We start from the raw sequence: 19,357 nt of genomic DNA, 5'->3' as shown, positions 1-19,357 counted from the left end.
ATCAATGTTTAGATGTTTCTATTTAGCGTTGCGTATTTTTACAATCTAACAGTAATTTTTGCTCCACATTTAGGCAGGAGACATAGTGAGGTCCATTGGTGGTTTATAGCAGAACATACATTTGTGGCCTCCAAAATAGAGTCAATACCGGCTCTGAATACAAGCATTCCTTTATACAATGTCTTGGTTTACAAGTCACTTAAATCTGATATCACCTTTCTATTTATCTTAATAATTTATGTTTAGAGGTGACATTATTATTGTATTATACTTCACTTCCACAAAGCTGTACACGGGTACAATTGGTACAAGTAAAAAGACACTACAGCTATGAGGCAATACAGAATGTGATATACCAATCCAGGATGAGTTGAGGAACCTATTTTGGGGAATGCTTACAATCTAGGTGACATGGTACAGCCCCACTACTTTAGCACTTTGGTCATTCTTACATCTTGCACACACACTGATCAGTCACAACATTAAAACCACCTGGCTAATATCGTGTAGGTCCCTCCTCGTGCTGCCAAAACAGCTTTGATGCGTTGAGGCATGGATCTTAAAATCCTGGAAGTTGCGAGGTTGTGCCCCCATGGATCGGATTTGTTGTTCCAGCACATTTCACAGATACTCAGTCAGATTGAGATCTGAGGGATTAGGAGACCAATGCAGGACCTTGAACTCTTTGTCATCTTACTCAAACCACTCCTGAAAAATGTTTGTATTAGCCAGCTGAAAGAGGACACTGCCATCAGGGAACACCATTACCATGAAGAGGTGCACATGGGCTCTAAGAATCTCTTGGTAGGTGATTTGTGTGAACGTAACGTCCACATGAATGACAGGAGACAAGGTTTGCAAGCTTTTCAAGAATTTGACCTACAGTATCTCTTCTGTGTGATTGGACCAGACAGGCTAGCTTTTAGTCACCACATGCATCAATGAATATGGCTAACTCTTGCACCACATTTGTAAGGTACTAACCCCTGCATACGAGGAACACCCCACAAGACTTGCCGTTTTGGAGAAGCTCTGACCCAGTCGTCTAGCCATCAATATTTGGCCCTTGTCAAAGTCAGTCAGATCTTTTTGGTTGCTCATTTTCCCTGATTTCAACACATGGACTTTTAGAACTGTCTGTTCACTTGCTGATTGTTATTTCCCACCCCTTGACAAGTGTCATTGTAATGGTATAATTAATGTTCACCTGTCAGTGTTTTAAGGTTGTGACAGATAACTGTATCTTGCATATCCATTCACACAGATTCGAGAACTTTAAGTAAACTCCACAAATACAGTGTTTAGACCTTTCCAGTTTGCCAGGGCCCAATAGTCCATAACCATTTCCCAAACAGCGAGATTGTGTTGATATATGATAAATACGTACAGGGTATATCTCTGTAACCATTCTCTAAGGCGTGGAAATAATTCATGAATTCTCTTAATGGAATTTTAAATGTCTCTAGAAAACCCATGTCTTCAAAAAGCCGATATGACATCTACAAAAAAAATGAAAGTCTTACTATTAATGAAGGCATTATACCACATTATCTAAAACAGCATCTGGAACGTAGTATTAGGTAAAATGCATTTTATATTGTTGATAAATAAACTAACAATATGTGTTAAATCTCTGACCATCTACAGATATCATTAAAATGTATTTACATCCATGTTTATTGCAAACTTTCCTAAATCAGGTTAAGATGTGTCTGCTATCAGGCAAAAATACTTTACAGACGATATAATAACATTATGCAAATATATACACAGGCTCCACATAAACATTTCACTGCTAACCTCTTTATTAACAGGACTGTACAAAGGATAACAGGTCACCCTCTTAATGCTTGAAGAATGCAGATCCACCCTATCTGGTGTTAGCTGGGGCTCTTCACATTTAATCCCTTGATCACGTATCATTACCCAGGCAGTATAGAATGGAACGGCCTATTCATTTAGCATTACCCAGGCTGTATAGAATGGAACGTCCTATTCATTTATCATTACCCAGGCTGTATAGAATGGAACGTCCTATTCATTTATCATTACCCAGGCTGTATAGAATGGAACGGCCTATTCATTTATCATTACCCAGGCTGTATAGAATGGAACGTCCTATTCATTTATCATTACCCAGGCTGTATAGAATGGAACGGCCTATTCATTTATCATTACCCAGGCTGTATAGAATGGAACGTCCTATTCATTTATCATTACCCAGGCTGTATAGAATGGAACGGCCTATTCATTTATCATTACCCAGGCTGTATAGAATGGAACGTCCTATTCATTTATCATTACCCAGGCTGTATAGAATGGAACGGCCTATTCATTTATCATTACCCAGGCTGTATAGAATGGAACGTCCTATTCATTTATCATTACCCAGGCTGTATAGAATGGAACGGCCTATTCATTTATCATTACCCAGGCTGTATAGAATGGAACGTCCTATTCATTTATCATTACCCAGGCTGTATAGAATGGAACGTCCTATTCATTTATCATTACCCAGGCTGTATAGAATGGAACGGCCTATTCATTTATCATTACCCAGGCTGTATAGAATGGAACGGCCTATTCATTTATCATTACCCAGGCTGTATAGAATGGAACGGCCTATTCATTTATCATTACCCAGGCTGTATAGAATGGAACGGCCTATTCATTTATCATTACCCAGGCTGTATAGAATGGAACGGCCTATTCATTTATCATTACCCAGGCTGTATAGAATGGGACGTCCTATTCATTTAGCATTACCCAGGCTGTATAGAATGGAAGGTCCTATTCATTTATCATTACCCAAGCTGTATAGAATGGAATGTCCTATTCATTTATCATTACCCAGGCTGTATAGAATGTAATGTCTTATTCATGTATCATTACCCAGGCTGTATAGAATGGAATGTCCTATTCATTTATCATTACCCAGGCTGTATAGATTGGAATGCCCTATTCATTTATCATTACCCAGGCTGTATAGAATGGGACGGCCTATTCATTTATCATTACCCAGGCTGTATAGAATGGAATGTCCTATTCATTTAGCATTTCCCAGCCTCTATAGAAGGGAATGTCCAATTCATGTACCATTACCCAGGCTGTATAGAATGGAACGGCCTATTCATTTATCATTACCCAGGCTGTATAGAATGGAATGTCCTATTCATTTAGCATTTCCCAGCCTCTATAGAAGGGAATGTCCAATTCATGTATCATTACCCAGGCTGTATAGAATGGAACGTCCTATTCATTTATCATTACCCAGGCTGTATAGATTGGAATGCCCTATTCATTTATCATTACCCAGGCTGTATAGAATGGGACGTCCTATTCATTTATCATTACCCAGGCTGTATAGAATGGAATGTCCTATTCATGTATCATTACCCAGGCTGTATAGAATGGGACGTCCTATTCATTTATCATTACCCAGGCTGTATAGAATGGAATGTCCTATTCATTTATCATTACCCAGGCTGTATAGAATGGGACGTCCTATTCATGTATCATTACCCAGACTGTATAGAATGGAATGTCCTATTCATGTATCATTACCCAGGCTGTATAGAATGGAATGTCCTATTCATTTAGCATTACCCTGGCTGTATAGAATGGGACGTCCTATTCATTTATCATTACCCAGGCTGTATAGAATGGAATGTCCTATTCATTTATCATTACCCAGGCTGTATAGAATGGGACGTCCTATTCATGTATCATTACCCAGACTGTATAGAATGGAATGTCCTATTCATGTATCATTACCCAGGCTGTATAGAATGGAATGTCCTATTCATTTAGCATTACCCAGGCTGTATAGAATGGAACGTCCTATTCATTTATTATTACCCAGGCTGTATAGAATGGAATGTCCTATTCATTTATAATTACCCAGACTGTATAGAATGGAATGTCCTATTCATTTATCATTACCCAGGCCGTATAGAATGGAATGGCCTATTCATTTATCATTACCCAGGCTGTATAGAATGGAATGTCCTATTCATTTATCATTACCCAGGCTGTATAGAATGGAATGTCCTATTCATTTATCATTACCCAGGCTGTATAGAATGGAATGTCCTATTCATTTAGCATTACCCAGACTGTATAGAATGGAATGTCCTATTAATTTAGCATTACCCAGACTGTATCGAATGGAATGTCCTATTCATTTAGCATTACCCAGGCTGTATAGAATGGAACGTCCTATTCATTTATCATTACCCAGACTGTATAGAATGGAATGCCCTATTCATTTATCATTACCCAGGCTGTATAGAATGGGACGTCCTATTCATTTATCATTACCCAGGCTGTATAGAATGAAATGACCTATTCATTTATCATTACCCAGACTGTATAGAATGGAACGGCCTATTCATTTATCATTACCCAGACTGTATAGAATGGAACGGGCTATTCATTTATCAATACCCAGGCTGTGTACAATGGAACATCCTATTCATTTATCATTACCCAGGCTGTATAGAATGGAATGTCCTATTCATTTATCATTACCCAGACTATATAGAATGGAAAGGCCTATTCATTTATCATTACCCAGGCTGTGTACAATGGAATGTCCTATTCATTTAGCATTACCCAGGCTGTATATAATGAAATGTCCTATTCATTTAGCATTGCCCAGGCTGTATAGAATGGAATGTCCTATTCATTTAGCATTACCCTGGCTGTATAGAATGGAATGTCCTATTCATTTAGCATTACCCAGGCTGTATAGATTGGAATGTCCTATTCATTTATCATTACCCAGGCTGTATGGAATGGAATGCCCTATTCATTTATCATTACCCAGACTGTATAGAATGGAACGGCCTATTCATTTATCATTACCAGGCAGTGTACAATGGAATGTCCTATTCATTTAGCATTACCCAGGCTGTATATAATGAAATGTCCTATTCATTTAGCATTGCCCAGGCTGTATAGAATGGAATGTCCTATTCATTTAGCATTACCCTGGCTGTATAGAATGGAACGTCGTATTCATTTAGCATTACCCAGGCTGTATAGAATGGAATGGCCTATTCATTTATCATTACCCAGGCTGTATAGAATGGAATGTCCTATTCATTTAGCATTACCCAGGCTGTATAGAATGGAATGTCCTATTCATTTATCATTACCCAGGCTGTATAGAATGGAATGTCCTATTCATGTATCGTTACCCAGGCTGTATGGAATGGAATGTCCTATTCATTTATCATTCCCCAGGCTGTATAGAATAGACTGTCCTATTCAATTAGCATTACCCAGGCTGTATAGAATGCAATGGCCTATTTATTTAGCATTGCACAGGCTGTATAGAATGGAATGTCCTATTCATGTATCATTACCCAGGCTGTATAGAATGGAATGTCCTATTAATTTAGCATTACCCAGGCTGTATAGAATGAAATGTCCTATTCATTTATCATTACCCAGGCTGTATAGAATGGAATGTCCTATACATTTATCATTACCCAGGCTGTATATAATGCAATGGCCTATTCATTTAGCATTGCACAGGCTGTATAGAATGGAATGTCCTATTCATGTATCATTACCCAGGCTGTATAGAATGGAATGTCCTATTCATTTATCATTACCCTGGCTGTATAGAATGGAACGTCCTATTCATTTATCATTACCCAGGCTGTATAGAATGGAATGTCCTATTCATTTATCATTACCCAGGCTGTATAGAATGGAATGTCCTATTCATTTATCATTACCCTGGCTGTATAGAATGGAACGTCCTATTCATTTATCATTACCCAGGCTGTATAAATTGGAATGTCCTATTCATTTATCAGTACCCAGGCTGTATAGAATGGAATGTCCTATTCATTTATCATTACCCTGGCTGTATAGAATGGAACGTCCTATTCACTTATCATTACCCAGGCTGTGTAGAATGAAATGTCCTATTCATTTAGCATAACCCAGGCCGTATAGAATGGAATGTCCTATTCATTTATCATTACCCAGACTGTATAGAATGGAATGTCCTATTCATTTATCATTACCCAGGCTGTATAGAATGGAACGTCCTATTCATTTAGCATTACCCAGGCTGTATATAATGAAATGTCCTATTCATTTATCATTACCCAGGCCGTATAGAATGGAACATCCTATTCATTTAGCATTACCCAGGCTGTATAGAATGGAATGTCCTATTCATTTATCATTACCCAGACTGTATAGAATGGAACGTCCTATTCATTTAGCGTTACCCAGGCTGTATAGAATGGAATGTCCTATTCATTTAGCATTACCCAGACTATATAGAATGGAATGTCCTATTAATTTATCATTACCCTGGCTGTATAGAATGAAATGTCCTATTCATTTATCATTACCCAGACTGTATAGAATGGAATGTCCTATTCATTTAGCATTACCCAGGCTGTATGGAATGGAATGTCCTATTCATTTATCATTACCCAGGCTGTATAGAATGGCATGTCCTATTCATGTATCATTTCCCAGGCTGTATAGAATGGAATGTCCTATTCATGTATCATTTCCCAGGCTGTATAGAATGGAATGTCCTATTCATTTAGCATTACCCAGGCTGTATAGAATGGAACGTCCTATTCATTTAGCATTACCCAGGCTGTATAGAATGTAATGTCCTATTCATTTAGCATTACCCAGACTATATAGAATGGAATGTCCTATTAATTTATCATTACCCAGGCTGTATAGAATGAAATGTCCTATTCATTTATCATTACCCAGACTGTATAGAATGGAATGTCCTATTCATTGAGCATTACCCAGGCTGTATGGGATGGAATGTCCTATTCATTTATCATTACCCAGGCTGTATGGAATGGAATGTCCTATTCATGTATCATTTCCCAGGCTGTATAGAATGGAATGTCCTATTCATGTATCATTTCCCAGGCTGTATAGAATGGAACGTCCTATTCATTTATCATTACCCAGGCTGTATAGAATGGAATGTCCTATTCATTTATCATTACCCAGGCTGTATAGAATGGAATGTCCTATTCATTTATCATTACCCAGGCTGTATAGAATGGAATGTCCTATTCATTTAGCATTACCCAGGCTGTATAGAATGGAATGTCCTATTCATTTAGCATTACCCAGGCTGTATAGAATGGAATGTCCTATTCATTTATCATTACCCAGGCTGTATAGAATGGAATGGCCTATTCATTTATCATTACCCAGGCTGTATAGAATGGAACGTCCTATTCATTTAGCATTACCCAGGCTGTATAGAATGGAATGTTTTATTCATTTATCATTACCCAGGCTGTATTGAATGGAACGTCCTATTCATTTATCATTACCCAGGCTGTATAGAAGGGAATGTCCTATTCATTTAGCATTACCCAGGTTGTATAGAATGGAACGTCCTATTCATTTATCATTACCCAGGCTGTATAGAGTGGAACGTCCTATTCATTTATCATTACCCAGGCTGTATAGAATGGAACGTCCTGTTCATTTATCATTACCCAGGCTGTATGGAATGGAATGCCCTATTCATTTATCATTACCCAGACTGTATAGAATGGAACGTCATATTCATTTAGCATTACCCAGGCTGTATAGAATGGAATGTCTTATTCATGTATCATTACCCAGGCTGTATAGAATGGAATGTCCTATTCATTTATCATTACCCAGGCTGTATAGAATGGAATGTCCTATTCATTTATCATTACCCAGGCTGTATGGAATGGAATGTCCTATTCATGTATCATTACCCAGGCTGTATAGAATGAATGTCCTATTCATTTAGCATTACCCAGGCTGTATAGAATGGAACGTCCTATTCATTTATCATTACCCAGGCTGTATAGAATGGAACGTCCTATTCATTTATCATTACCCAGGCTGTATAGAATGGAATGGCCTATTCATTTAGCATTACCCAGGCTGTATAGAATGGAACGTCCTATTCATTTAGCATTACCCAGGCTGTATAGAATGGAACGTCCTATTCATTTATCATTACCCAGGCTGTATAGAATGGAACGTCCTATTCATTTATCATTACCCAGGCTGTATAGAATGCAATGGCCTATTCATTTATCATTACCCAGGCTGTATAGAATGGAACGTCCTATTCATTTAGCATTAACAGAGCTCTACAGAATGAAATTTCCCATTCATATTCATTGAGATGTTAGAGTCAAAATAAAAATGTGAATCTAATTAATCTTGTGATTCCTTATCTTAATTTGATATTGTGCAATTTCTAAGAGGTAGACCTACAAAGGGCCAGAACTCCCTATATCTACTAGCCATGAAACCTGGACTCCAAGTGACATAGACGTGGGAATAACTCAGCCTCCTCCGATGGGCACACATTCAGAATATTAGCAAGCCCGCATTCTGAGAACGTGTGACGTGGGAATAACTCAGCCTCCTCCGATGGGCACACATTCAGAATATTAGCAAGCCCGCATTCTGAGAACGTGTGATGTGGGAATAACTCAGCCTCCTCCGATGGGCACACATTCAGAATATTAGCAAGCCCGCATTCTGAGAACGTGTGACGTGGGAATAACTCAGCCTCCTCTGATGGGCACACATTCAGAATATTAGCAAGCCCGCATTCTGAGAACGTGTGACGTGGGAATAACTCAGCCTCCTCCGATGGGCACACATTCAGAATATTAGCAAGCCCGCGTTCTGAGAACGTGTGACGTGGGAATAACTCAGCCTCCTCCGATGGGCACACATTCAGAATATTAGCAAGCCCGCATTCTGAGAACGTGTGACGTGGGAATAACTCAGCCTCCTCCGATGGGCACACATTCAGAATATTAGCAAGCCCGCATTCTGAGAACGTGTGACGTGGGAATAACTCAGCCTCCTCCGATGGGCACACATTCAGAATATTAGCAAGCCCGCATTCTGAGAACGTGTGACGTGGGAATAACTCAGCCTCCTCCGATGGGCACACATTCAGAATATTAGCAAGCCCGCGTTCTGAGAACGTGTGACGTGGGAATAACTCAGCCTCCTCCGATGGGCACACATTCAGAATATTAGCAAGCCCGCATTCTGAGAACGTGTGACGTGGGAATAACTCAGCCTCCTCCGATGGGCACACATTCAGAATATTAGCAAGCCCGCATTCTGAGAACGTGTGACGTGGGAATAACTCAGCCTCCTCCGATGGGCACACATTCAGAATATTAGCAAGCCCGCATTCTGAGAACGTGTGACGTGGGAATAACTCAGCCTCCTCCGATGGGCACACATTCAGAATATTAGCAAGCCCGCATTCTGAGAACGTGTGACGTGGGAATAACTCAGCCTCCTCCGATGGGCACACATTCAGAATATTAGCAAGCCCGCATTCTGAGAACGTGTGACGTGGGAATAACTCAGCCTCCTCCGATGGGCACGCATTCAGAATATTAGCAAGCCCGCATTCTGAGAACGTGTGACGTGGGAATAACTCAGCCTCCTCCGATGGGCACACATTCAGAATATCAGCAAGCCCGCATTCTGAGAACGTGTGACGTGGGAATAACTCAGCCTCCTCCGATGGGCACACATTCAGAATATTAGCAAGCCCGCATTCTGAGAACGTGTGACGTGGGAATAACTCAGTCTCCTCCGATGGGCACACATTCAGAATATTAGCAAGCCCGCATTCTGAGAACGTGTGGCGTGGGAATAACTCAGCCTCCTCCGATGGGCACACATTCAGAATATTAGCAAGCCCGCATTCTGAGAACGTGTGACGTGGGAATAACTCAGCCTCCTCCGATGGGCACACATTCAGAATATTAGCAAGCCCGCATTCTGAGAACGTGTGACGTGGGAATAACTCAGCCTCCTCCGATGGGCACACATTCAGAATATTAGCAAGCCCGCATTCTGAGAACGTGTGACGTGGGAATAACTCAGCCTCCTCCGATGGGCACACATTCAGAATATTAGCAAGCCCGCGTTCTGAGAACGTGTGACGTGGGAATAACTCAGCCTCCTCCGATGGGCACACATTCAGAATATTAGCAAGCCCGCATTCTGAGAACGTGTGACGTGGGAATAACTCAGCCTCCTCCGATGGGCACACATTCAGAATATTAGCAAGCCCGCATTCTGAGAACGTGTGACGTGGGAATAACTCAGCCTCCTCCGATGGGCACACATTCAGAATATTAGCAAGCCCGCATTCTGAGAACGTGTGACGTGGGAATAACTCAGCCTCCTCCGATGGGCACACATTCAGAATATTAGCAAGCCCGCATTCTGAGAACGTGTGACGTGGGAATAACTCAGCCTCCTCCGATGGGCACACATTCAGAATATTAGCAAGCCCGCATTCTGAGAACGTGTGACGTGGGAATAACTCAGCCTCCTCCGATGGGCACACATTCAGAATATTAGCAAGCCCGCATTCTGAGAACGTGTGACGTGGGAATAACTCAGCCTCCTCCGATGGGCACACATTCAGAATATTAGCAAGCCCGCGTTCTGAGAACGTGTGACGTGGGAATAACTCAGCCTCCTCCGATGGGCACGCATTCAGAATATTAGCAAGCCCGCGTTCTGAGAACGTGTGACGTGGGAATAACTCAGCCTCCTCCGATGGGCACACATTCAGAATATTAGCAAGCCCGCGTTCTGAGAACGTGTGACGTGGGAATAACTCAGCCTCCTCCGATGGGCACACATTCAGAATATTAGCAAGCCCGCATTCTGAGAACGTGTGACGTGGGAATAACTCAGCCTCCTCCGATGGGCACACATTCAGAATACTAGCAAGCCCGCATTCTGAGAACGTGTGACGTGGGAATAACTCAGCCTCCTCCGATGGGCACGCATTCAGAATATTAGCAAGCCCGCGTTCTGAGAACGTGTGACGTGGGAATAACTCAGCCTCCTCCGATGGGCACGCATTCAGAATATTAGCAAGCTCGCATTCTGAGAACGTGTGACGTGGGAATAACTCAGCCTCCTCCGATGGGCACACATTCAGAATATTAGCAAGCCCGCATTCTGAGAACGTGTGACGTGGGAATAACTCAGCCTCCTCCGATGGGCACACATTCAGAATATTAGCAAGCCCGCATTCTGAGAACGTGTGACGTGGGAATAACTCAGCCTCCTCCGATGGGCACACATTCAGAATATTAGCCAGCCCGCATTCTGAGAACGTGTGACGTGGGAATAACTCAGCCCCTCCGATGGGCACACATTCAGAATATTAGCAAGCCCGCATTCTGAGAACGTGTGACGTGGGAATAACTCAGCCTCCTCCGATGGGCACGCATTCAGAATATTAGCAAGCCTGCATTCTGAGAACGTGTGACGTGGGAATAACTCAGCCCCTCCGATGGGCACACATTCAGAATATTAGCAAGCCCGCATTCTGAGAACGTGTGACGTGGGAATAACTCAGCCTCCTCCGATGGGCACACATTCAGAATATTAGCAAGCCCGCATTCTGAGAACGTGTGACGTGGGAATAACTCAGCCCCTCCGATGGGCACACATTCAGAATATTAGCAAGCCCGCATTCTGAGAACGTGTGACGTGGGAATAACTCAGCCTCCTCCGATGGGCACACATTCAGAATATTAGCAAGCCCGCATTCTGAGAACGTGTGACGTGGGAATAACTCAGCCTCCTCCGATGGGCACACATTCAGAATATTAGCAAGCCCGCATTCTGAGAACGTGTGACGTGGGAATAACTCAGCCTCCTCCGATGGGCACACATTCAGAATATTAGCAAGCCGGCATTCTGAGAACGTGTGACGTGGGAATAACTCAGCCTCCTCCGATGGGCACACATTCAGAATATTAGCAAGCCCGCATTCTGAGAACGTGTGACGTGGGAATAACTCAGCCTCCTCCGATGGGCACACATTCAGAATATTAGCAAGCCCGCATTCTGAGAACGTGTGACGTGGGAATAACTCAGCCTCCTCCGATGGGCACACATTCAGAATATTAGCAAGCCCGCATTCTGAGAACGTGTGACGTGGGAATAACTCAGCCTCCTCCGATGGGCACACATTCAGAATATTAGCAAGCCCGCATTCTGAGAACGTGTGACGTGGGAATAACTCAGCCTCCTCCGATGGGCACACATTCAGAATATTAGCAAGCCCGCATTCTGAGAACGTGTGACGTGGGAATAACTCAGCCTCCTCCGATGGGCACACATTCAGAATATTAGCAAGCCCGCATTCTGAGAACGTGTGACGTGGGAATAACTCAGCCTCCTCCGATGGGCACACATTCAGAATATTAGCAAGCCCGCATTCTGAGAACGTGTGACGTGGGAATAACTCAGCCTCCTCCGATGGGCACACATTCAGAATATTAGCAAGCCCGCATTCTGAGAACGTGTGACGTGGGAATAACTCAGCCTCCTCCGATGGGCACACATTCAGAATATTAGCAAGCCCGCATTCTGAGAACGTGTGACGTGGGAATAACTCAGCCTCCTCCGATGGGCACACATTCAGAATATTAGCAAGCCCGCATTCTGAGAACGTGTGACGTGGGAATAACTCAGCCTCCTCCGATGGGCACACATTCAGAATATTAGCAAACCCGCATTCTGAGAACGTGTGACGTGGGAATAACTCAGCCTCCTCCGATGGGCACACATTCAGAATATTAGCAAGCCCGCATTCTGAGAACGTGTGACGTGGGAATAACTCAGCCTCCTCCGATGGGCACACATTCAGAATATTAGCAAGCCCGCATTCTGAGAACGTGTGACGTGGGAATAACTCAGCCTCCTCCGATGGGCACACATTCAGAATATTAGCAAGCCCGCATTCTGAGAACGTGTGACGTGGGAATAACTCAGCCTCCTCCGATGGGCACACATTCAGAATATTAGCAAGCCCGCATTCTGAGAACGTGTGACGTGGGAATAACTCAGCCTCCTCCGATGGGCACACATTCAGAATATTAGCAAGCCCGCATTCTGAGAACGTGTGACGTGGGAATAACTCAGCCTCCTCCGATGGGCACACATTCAGAATATTAGCAAGCCCGCATTCTGAGAACGTGTGACGTGGGAATAACTCAGCCTCCTCCGATGGGCACACATTCAGAATATTAGCAAGCCCGCATTCTGAGAACGTGTGACGTGGGAATAACTCAGCCTCCTCCGATGGGCACACATTCAGAATATTAGCAAGCCCGCGTTCTGAGAACGTGTGACGTGGGAATAACTCAGCCTCCTCCGATGGGCACACATTCAGAATATTAGCAAGCCCGCATTCTGAGAACGTGTGACGTGGGAATAACTCAGCCTCCTCCGATGGGCACACATTCAGAATATTAGCAAGCCCGCATTCTGAGAACGTGTGACGTGGGAATAACTCAGCCTCCTCCGATGGGCACACATTCAGAATATTAGCAAGCCCGCATTCTGAGAACGTGTGACGTGGGAATAACTCAGCCTCCTCCGATGGGCACACATTCAGAATATTAGCAAGCCCGCATTCTGAGAACGTGTGACGTGGGAATAACTCAGCCTCCTCCGATGGGCACACATTCAGAATATTAGCAAGCCCGCATTCTGAGAACGTGTGACGTGGGAATAACTCAGCCTCCTCCGATGGGCACACATTCAGAATATTAGCAAGCCCGCATTCTGAGAACGTGTGACGTGGGAATAACTCAGCCTCCTCCGATGGGCACACATTCAGAATATTAGCAAGCCCGCATTCTGAGAACGTGTGACGTGGGAATAAATCAGCCTCCTCCGATGGGCACACATTCAGAATATTAGCAAGCCCGCATTCTGAGAACGTGTGACGTGGGAATAACTCAGCCTCCTCCGATGGGCACACATTCAGAATATTAGCAAGCCCGCATTCTGAGAACGTGTGACGTGGGAATAACTCAGCCTCCTCCGATGGGCACACATTCAGAATATTAGCAAGCCCGCATTCTGAGAACGTGTGACGTGGGAATAACTCAGCCTCCTCCGATGGGCACACATTCAGAATATTAGCAAGCCCGCATTCTGAGAACGTGTGACGTGGGAATAACTCAGCCTCCTCCGATGAGCACACATTCAGAATATTAGCAAACCCGCATTCTGAGAACGTGTGACGTGGGAATAACTCAGCCTCCTCCGATGGGCACACATTCAGAATATTAGCAAGTCCGCATTCTGAGAACGTGTGACGTGGGAATAACTCAGCCTCCTCCGATGGGCACACATTCAGAATATTAGCAAGCCCGCATTCTGAGAACGTGTGACGTGGGAATAACTCAGCCTCCTCCGATGGGCACACATTCAGAATATTAGCCAGCCCGCATTCTGAGAACGTGTGACGTGGGAATAACTCAGCCCCTCCGATGGGCACACATTCAGAATATTAGCAAGCCCGCATTCTGAGAACGTGAGACGTGGGAATAACTCAGCCTCCTCCGATGGGCACACATTCAGAATATTAGCAAGCCCGCATTCTGAGAACGTGTGACGTGGGAATAACTCAGCCTCCTCCGATGGGCACACATTCAGAATATTAGCAAGCCCGCATTCTGAGAACGTGTGACGTGGGAATAACTCAGCCTCCTCCGATGGGCACACATTCAGAATATTAGCAAGCCCGCGTTCTGAGAACGTGTGACGTGGGAATAACTCAGCCTCCTCCGATGGGCACACATTCAGAATATTAGCAAGCCCGCATTCTGAGAACGTGTGACGTGGGAATAACTCAGCCTCCTCCGATGGGCACACATTCAGAATATTAGCAAGCCCGCATTCTGAGAACGTGTGACGTGGTAATAACTCAGCCTCCTCCGATGGGCACACATTCAGAATATTAGCAAGCCCGCATTCTGAGAACGTGTGACGTGGGAATAACTCAGCCTCCTCCGATGGGCACACATTCAGAATATTAGCAAGCCCGCATTCTGAGAACGTGTGACGTGGGAATAACTCAGCCTCCTCCGATGGGCACACATTCAGAATATTAGCAAGCCCGCATTCTGAGAACGTGTGACGTGGGAATAACTCAGCCTCCTCCGATGGGCACACATTCAGAATATTAGCAAGCCCGCATTCTGAGAACGTGTGACGTGGGAATAACTCAGCCTCCTCCGATGGGCACACATTCAGAATATTAGCAAGCCCGCATTCTGAGAACGTGTGACGTGGGAATAACTCAGCCTCCTCCGATGGGCACACATTCAGAATATTAGCAAGCCCGCATTCTGAGAACGTGTGACGTGGGAATAACTCAGCCTCCTCCGATGGGCACACATTCAGAATATTAGCAAGCCCGCATTCTGAGAACGTGTGACGTGGGAATAACTCAGCCTCCTCCGATGGGCACACATTCAGAATATTAGCAAGCCCGCATTCTGAGAACGTGTGACGTGGGAATAACTCAGCCTCCTCCGATGGGCACACATTCAGAATATTAGCAAGCCCGCATTCTGAGAACGTGTGACGTGGGAATAACTCAGCCTCCTCCGATGAGCACACATTCAGAATATTAGCAAACCCGCATTCTGAGAACGTGTGACGTGGGAATAACTCAGCCTCCTCCGATGGGCACACATTCAGAATATTAGCAAGTCCGCATTCTGAGAACGTGTGACGTGGGAATAACTCAGCCTCCTCCGATGGGCACACATTCAGAATATTAGCAAGCCCGCATTCTGAGAACGTGTGACGTGGGAATAACTCAGCCTCCTCCGATGGGCACACATTCAGAATATTAGCAAGCCCGCATTCTGAGAACGTGTGACGTGGGAATAACTCAGCCTCCTCCGATGGGCACACATTCAGAATATTAGCCAGCCCGCATTCTGAGAACGTGTGACGTGGGAATAACTCAGCCCCTCCGATGGGCACACATTCAGAATATTAGCAAGCCCGCATTCTGAGAACGTGAGACGTGGGAATAACTCAGCCTCCTCCGATGGGCACACATTCAGAATATTAGCAAGCCCGCATTCTGAGAACGTGTGACGTGGGAATAACTCAGCCTCCTCCGATGGGCACACATTCAGAATATTAGCAAGCCCGCATTCTGAGAACGTGTGACGTGGGAATAACTCAGCCTCCTCCGATGGGCACACATTCAGAATATTAGCAAGCCCGCATTCTGAGAACGTGTGACGTGGGAATAACTCAGCCTCCTCCGATGGGCACACATTCAGAATATTAGCAAGCCCGCATTCTGAGAACGTGTGACGTGGGAATAACTCAGCCTCCTCCGATGGGCACACATTCAGAATATTAGCAAGCCCGCATTCTGAGAACGTGTGACGTGGGAATAACTCAGCCTCCTCCGATGGGCACACATTCAGAATATTAGCAAGCCCGCATTCTGAGAACGTGTGACGTGGGAATAACTCAGCCTCCTCCGATGGGCACACATTCAGAATATTAGCAAGCCCGCATTCTGAGAACGTGTGACGTGGGAATAACTCAGCCTCCTCCGATGGGCACACATTCAGAATATTAGCAAGCCCGCATTCTGAGAACGTGTGACGTGGGAATAACTCAGCCTCCTCCGATGAGCACACATTCAGAATATTAGCAAACCCGCATTCTGAGAACGTGTGACGTGGGAATAACTCAGCCTCCTCCGATGGGCACACATTCAGAATATTAGCAAGTCCGCATTCTGAGAACGTGTGACGTGGGAATAACTCAGCCTCCTCCGATGGGCACACATTCAGAATATTAGCAAGCCCGCATTCTGAGAACGTGTGACGTGGGAATAACTCAGCCTCCTCCGATGGGCACACATTCAGAATATTAGCAAGCCCGCATTCTGAGAACGTGTGACGTGGGAATAACTCAGCCTCCTCCGATGGGCACACATTCAGAATATTAGCCAGCCCGCATTCTGAGAACGTGTGACGTGGGAATAACTCAGCCCCTCCGATGGGCACACATTCAGAATATTAGCAAGCCCGCATTCTGAGAACGTGAGACGTGGGAATAACTCAGCCTCCTCCGATGGGCACACATTCAGAATATTAGCAAGCCCGCATTCTGAGAACGTGTGACGTGGGAATAACTCAGCCTCCTCCGATGGGCACACATTCAGAATATTAGCAAGCCCGCATTCTGAGAACGTGTGACGTGGGAATAAATCAGCCTCCTCCGATGGGCACACATTCAGAATATTAGCAAGCCCGCATTCTGAGAACGTGTGACGTGGGAATAACTCAGCCTCCTCCGATGGGCACACATTCAGAATATTAGCAAGCCCGCATTCTGAGAACGTGTGACGTGGGAATAACTCAGCCTCCTCCGATGGGCACACATTCAGAATATTAGCAAGCCCGCATTCTGAGAACGTGTGACGTGGGAATAACTCAGCCTCCTCCGATGGGCACACATTCAGAATATTAGCAAGCCCACATTCTGAGAACGTGAGACGTGGGAATAACTCAGCCTCCTCCGATGGGCACACATTCAGAATATTAGCAAGCCCGCATTCTGAGAACGTGTGACGTGGGAATAACATCACATTCTGCTCTTTCTCTTGTACTGTCACACAATACACTATTATTTATTCACTAAACCCCAGATTCCAGGGAATTTTAAACATCCAGCCAAAAAAGGCACCTTTTGGAAAGTTCTCTAACAGAAAGTTCTTTTGGAAAGTTCTCACATTTTAGTTGTTTTAGACTTGATTTTGTCGTTTACTTTCAATAGAATTCGGTGTTCAGAAAGTAAAAGCCTTTTTTGCTTCTCACCTGGCTGAGGATTCGGCCACATGTCTGTCCTGTTTTTTCAACCAAGTCAAATATGGGAAAATTCCAGTTGTTTATTTGTCCCATTAGAGTTTCGACATTTTCCATGACTAGCGGTTCTGGGGCAAGAATCGGCTTTTCCTGTGAGAGACAGATAAAAAAAACACTCCAATCAAATGAAAAAAATGTGGTATAAAACAAGACAAGGAAATGTAACCCTTTTTTTTCTTGTGGATTCATTGTATGAGGTGCACATGGAGCCACTGAATGCCATGGAAAAAGTTGAATTTATTACATGTCTAATATTACTCGGCATTAAACAACAATAATGTCTCTCACACAAAACAGGCAAGTCAGCAGACCCTCCAAGAGCAAGGAGGTCCCCCCCGTAATTAAGCAGGTTCTCCAGTGATTAAGCATATTTTTTGTGATAAACAGACACCCCATGATTAAGCAGACACCCCGTTATTAAGCAAATAAGTGTAGAGTAGTCCAGTGTAGTAAGTAGTGTAGTGTAGATAGTGCAGTGTACTGTAATGCAGTGTACCCTAGTGTAGTGTAGATAGTGCAGTGTACTGTAATGCAGTGTACCCTGGTGTAGTGTAGATAGTGCAGTGTACTGTAATGCAGTGTACCCTGGTGTAGTGTAGATAGTGCAGTGTACTGTAATGCAGTGTACCCTGGTGTAGTGTAGAGTAGTGCAGTGTACTGTAATGCAGTGTACCCTGGTGTAGTGTAGATAGTGCAGTGTACTGTAATGCAGTGTACCCTGGTGTAGTGTAGATAGTGCAGTGTACTGTAATGCAGTGTACCCTGGTGTAGTGTAGATAGTGCAGTGTACTGTAATGCAGTGTTCCCTAGTGTAGTGTAGATAGTGCAGTGTACTGTAATGCAGTGTACCCTAGTGTAGTGTAGAGTAGTGCAGTGTACTGTAATGCAGTGTACCCTGGTGTAGTGTAGATAGTGCAGTGTACTGTAATGCAGTGTTCCCTAGTGTAGTGTAGATAGTGCAGTGTACTGTAATGCAGTGTACCCTAGTGTAGTGTAGAGTAGTGCAGTGTACTGTAATGCAGTGTACCCTAGTGTAGTGTAATGTTGGGAACCATAGTGTAGTGTAGTGTAATGTCGGGAACGAATAGTCACTCATTCCCCGGTGTCCAGCTGTCTGTGTGCTTGGTCTGGACGCAGAGAATAAAAGGTCACTCATTCTCCGGTGTCCAGCTGTCCGTGTGCTCTGGCCGGATGCAGAGAATGAACAGTCACTCATTTCCCAGTGTCCAGCTGTCTGTGTGCTCGGACGCAGAGAATGAATGGTCACTCATACCCTAGTGTCCAGCTGTCCATGTGTTTGGCTGGACAAAGAGAATGAACGGTCACTCGTTCCCCGGTGTCCAGCTGTCTGTGTGCTCGGATGCAGAGAATGAACAGTCACTCATTTCCCAGTGTCCAGCTGTCTGTGTGCTCGGACGCAGAGAATGAACAGTCACTCATTTCCCAGTGTCCAGCTGTCTGTGTGCTCGGACGCAGAGAATGAACAGTCACTCATTTCCCAGTGTCCAGCTGTCTGTGTGCTCGGACGCAGAGAATGAATGGTCACTCATACCCTAGTGTCCAGCTGTCCATGTGTTTGGGCTGGA

At 44.6% G+C, this 19,357-nt stretch overlaps 1 protein-coding gene across 3 annotated transcripts in view; it reads right to left on the bottom strand.

Annotated features, from left to right (window-relative positions):
• Positions 1-19,357, bottom strand: part of PDE3A (phosphodiesterase 3A) — a 443,952-nt gene that overhangs the window by 81,107 nt on the left and 343,488 nt on the right. For all 3 annotated transcript variants that reach the window (XM_063446637.1, XM_063446639.1, XM_063446638.1), the window contains 2 exons: positions 17,724-17,861; positions 1,388-1,499 (listed from right to left, as the gene is read on the bottom strand). In XM_063446637.1, the coding sequence (XP_063302707.1) occupies positions 1,388-1,499; positions 17,724-17,861 (250 nt within the window). The remainder of the gene's footprint in view (positions 1-1,387; positions 1,500-17,723; positions 17,862-19,357) is intronic.

Source organism: Pelobates fuscus, chromosome 3 (genome assembly GCF_036172605.1).
Source record: "Pelobates fuscus isolate aPelFus1 chromosome 3, aPelFus1.pri, whole genome shotgun sequence".
NCBI lineage: Eukaryota > Metazoa > Chordata > Amphibia > Anura > Pelobatidae > Pelobates > Pelobates fuscus.
The sequence above is the reverse complement of the archived record's forward strand: the minus strand, read 5'-3'. Positions and strand labels throughout refer to the sequence as shown.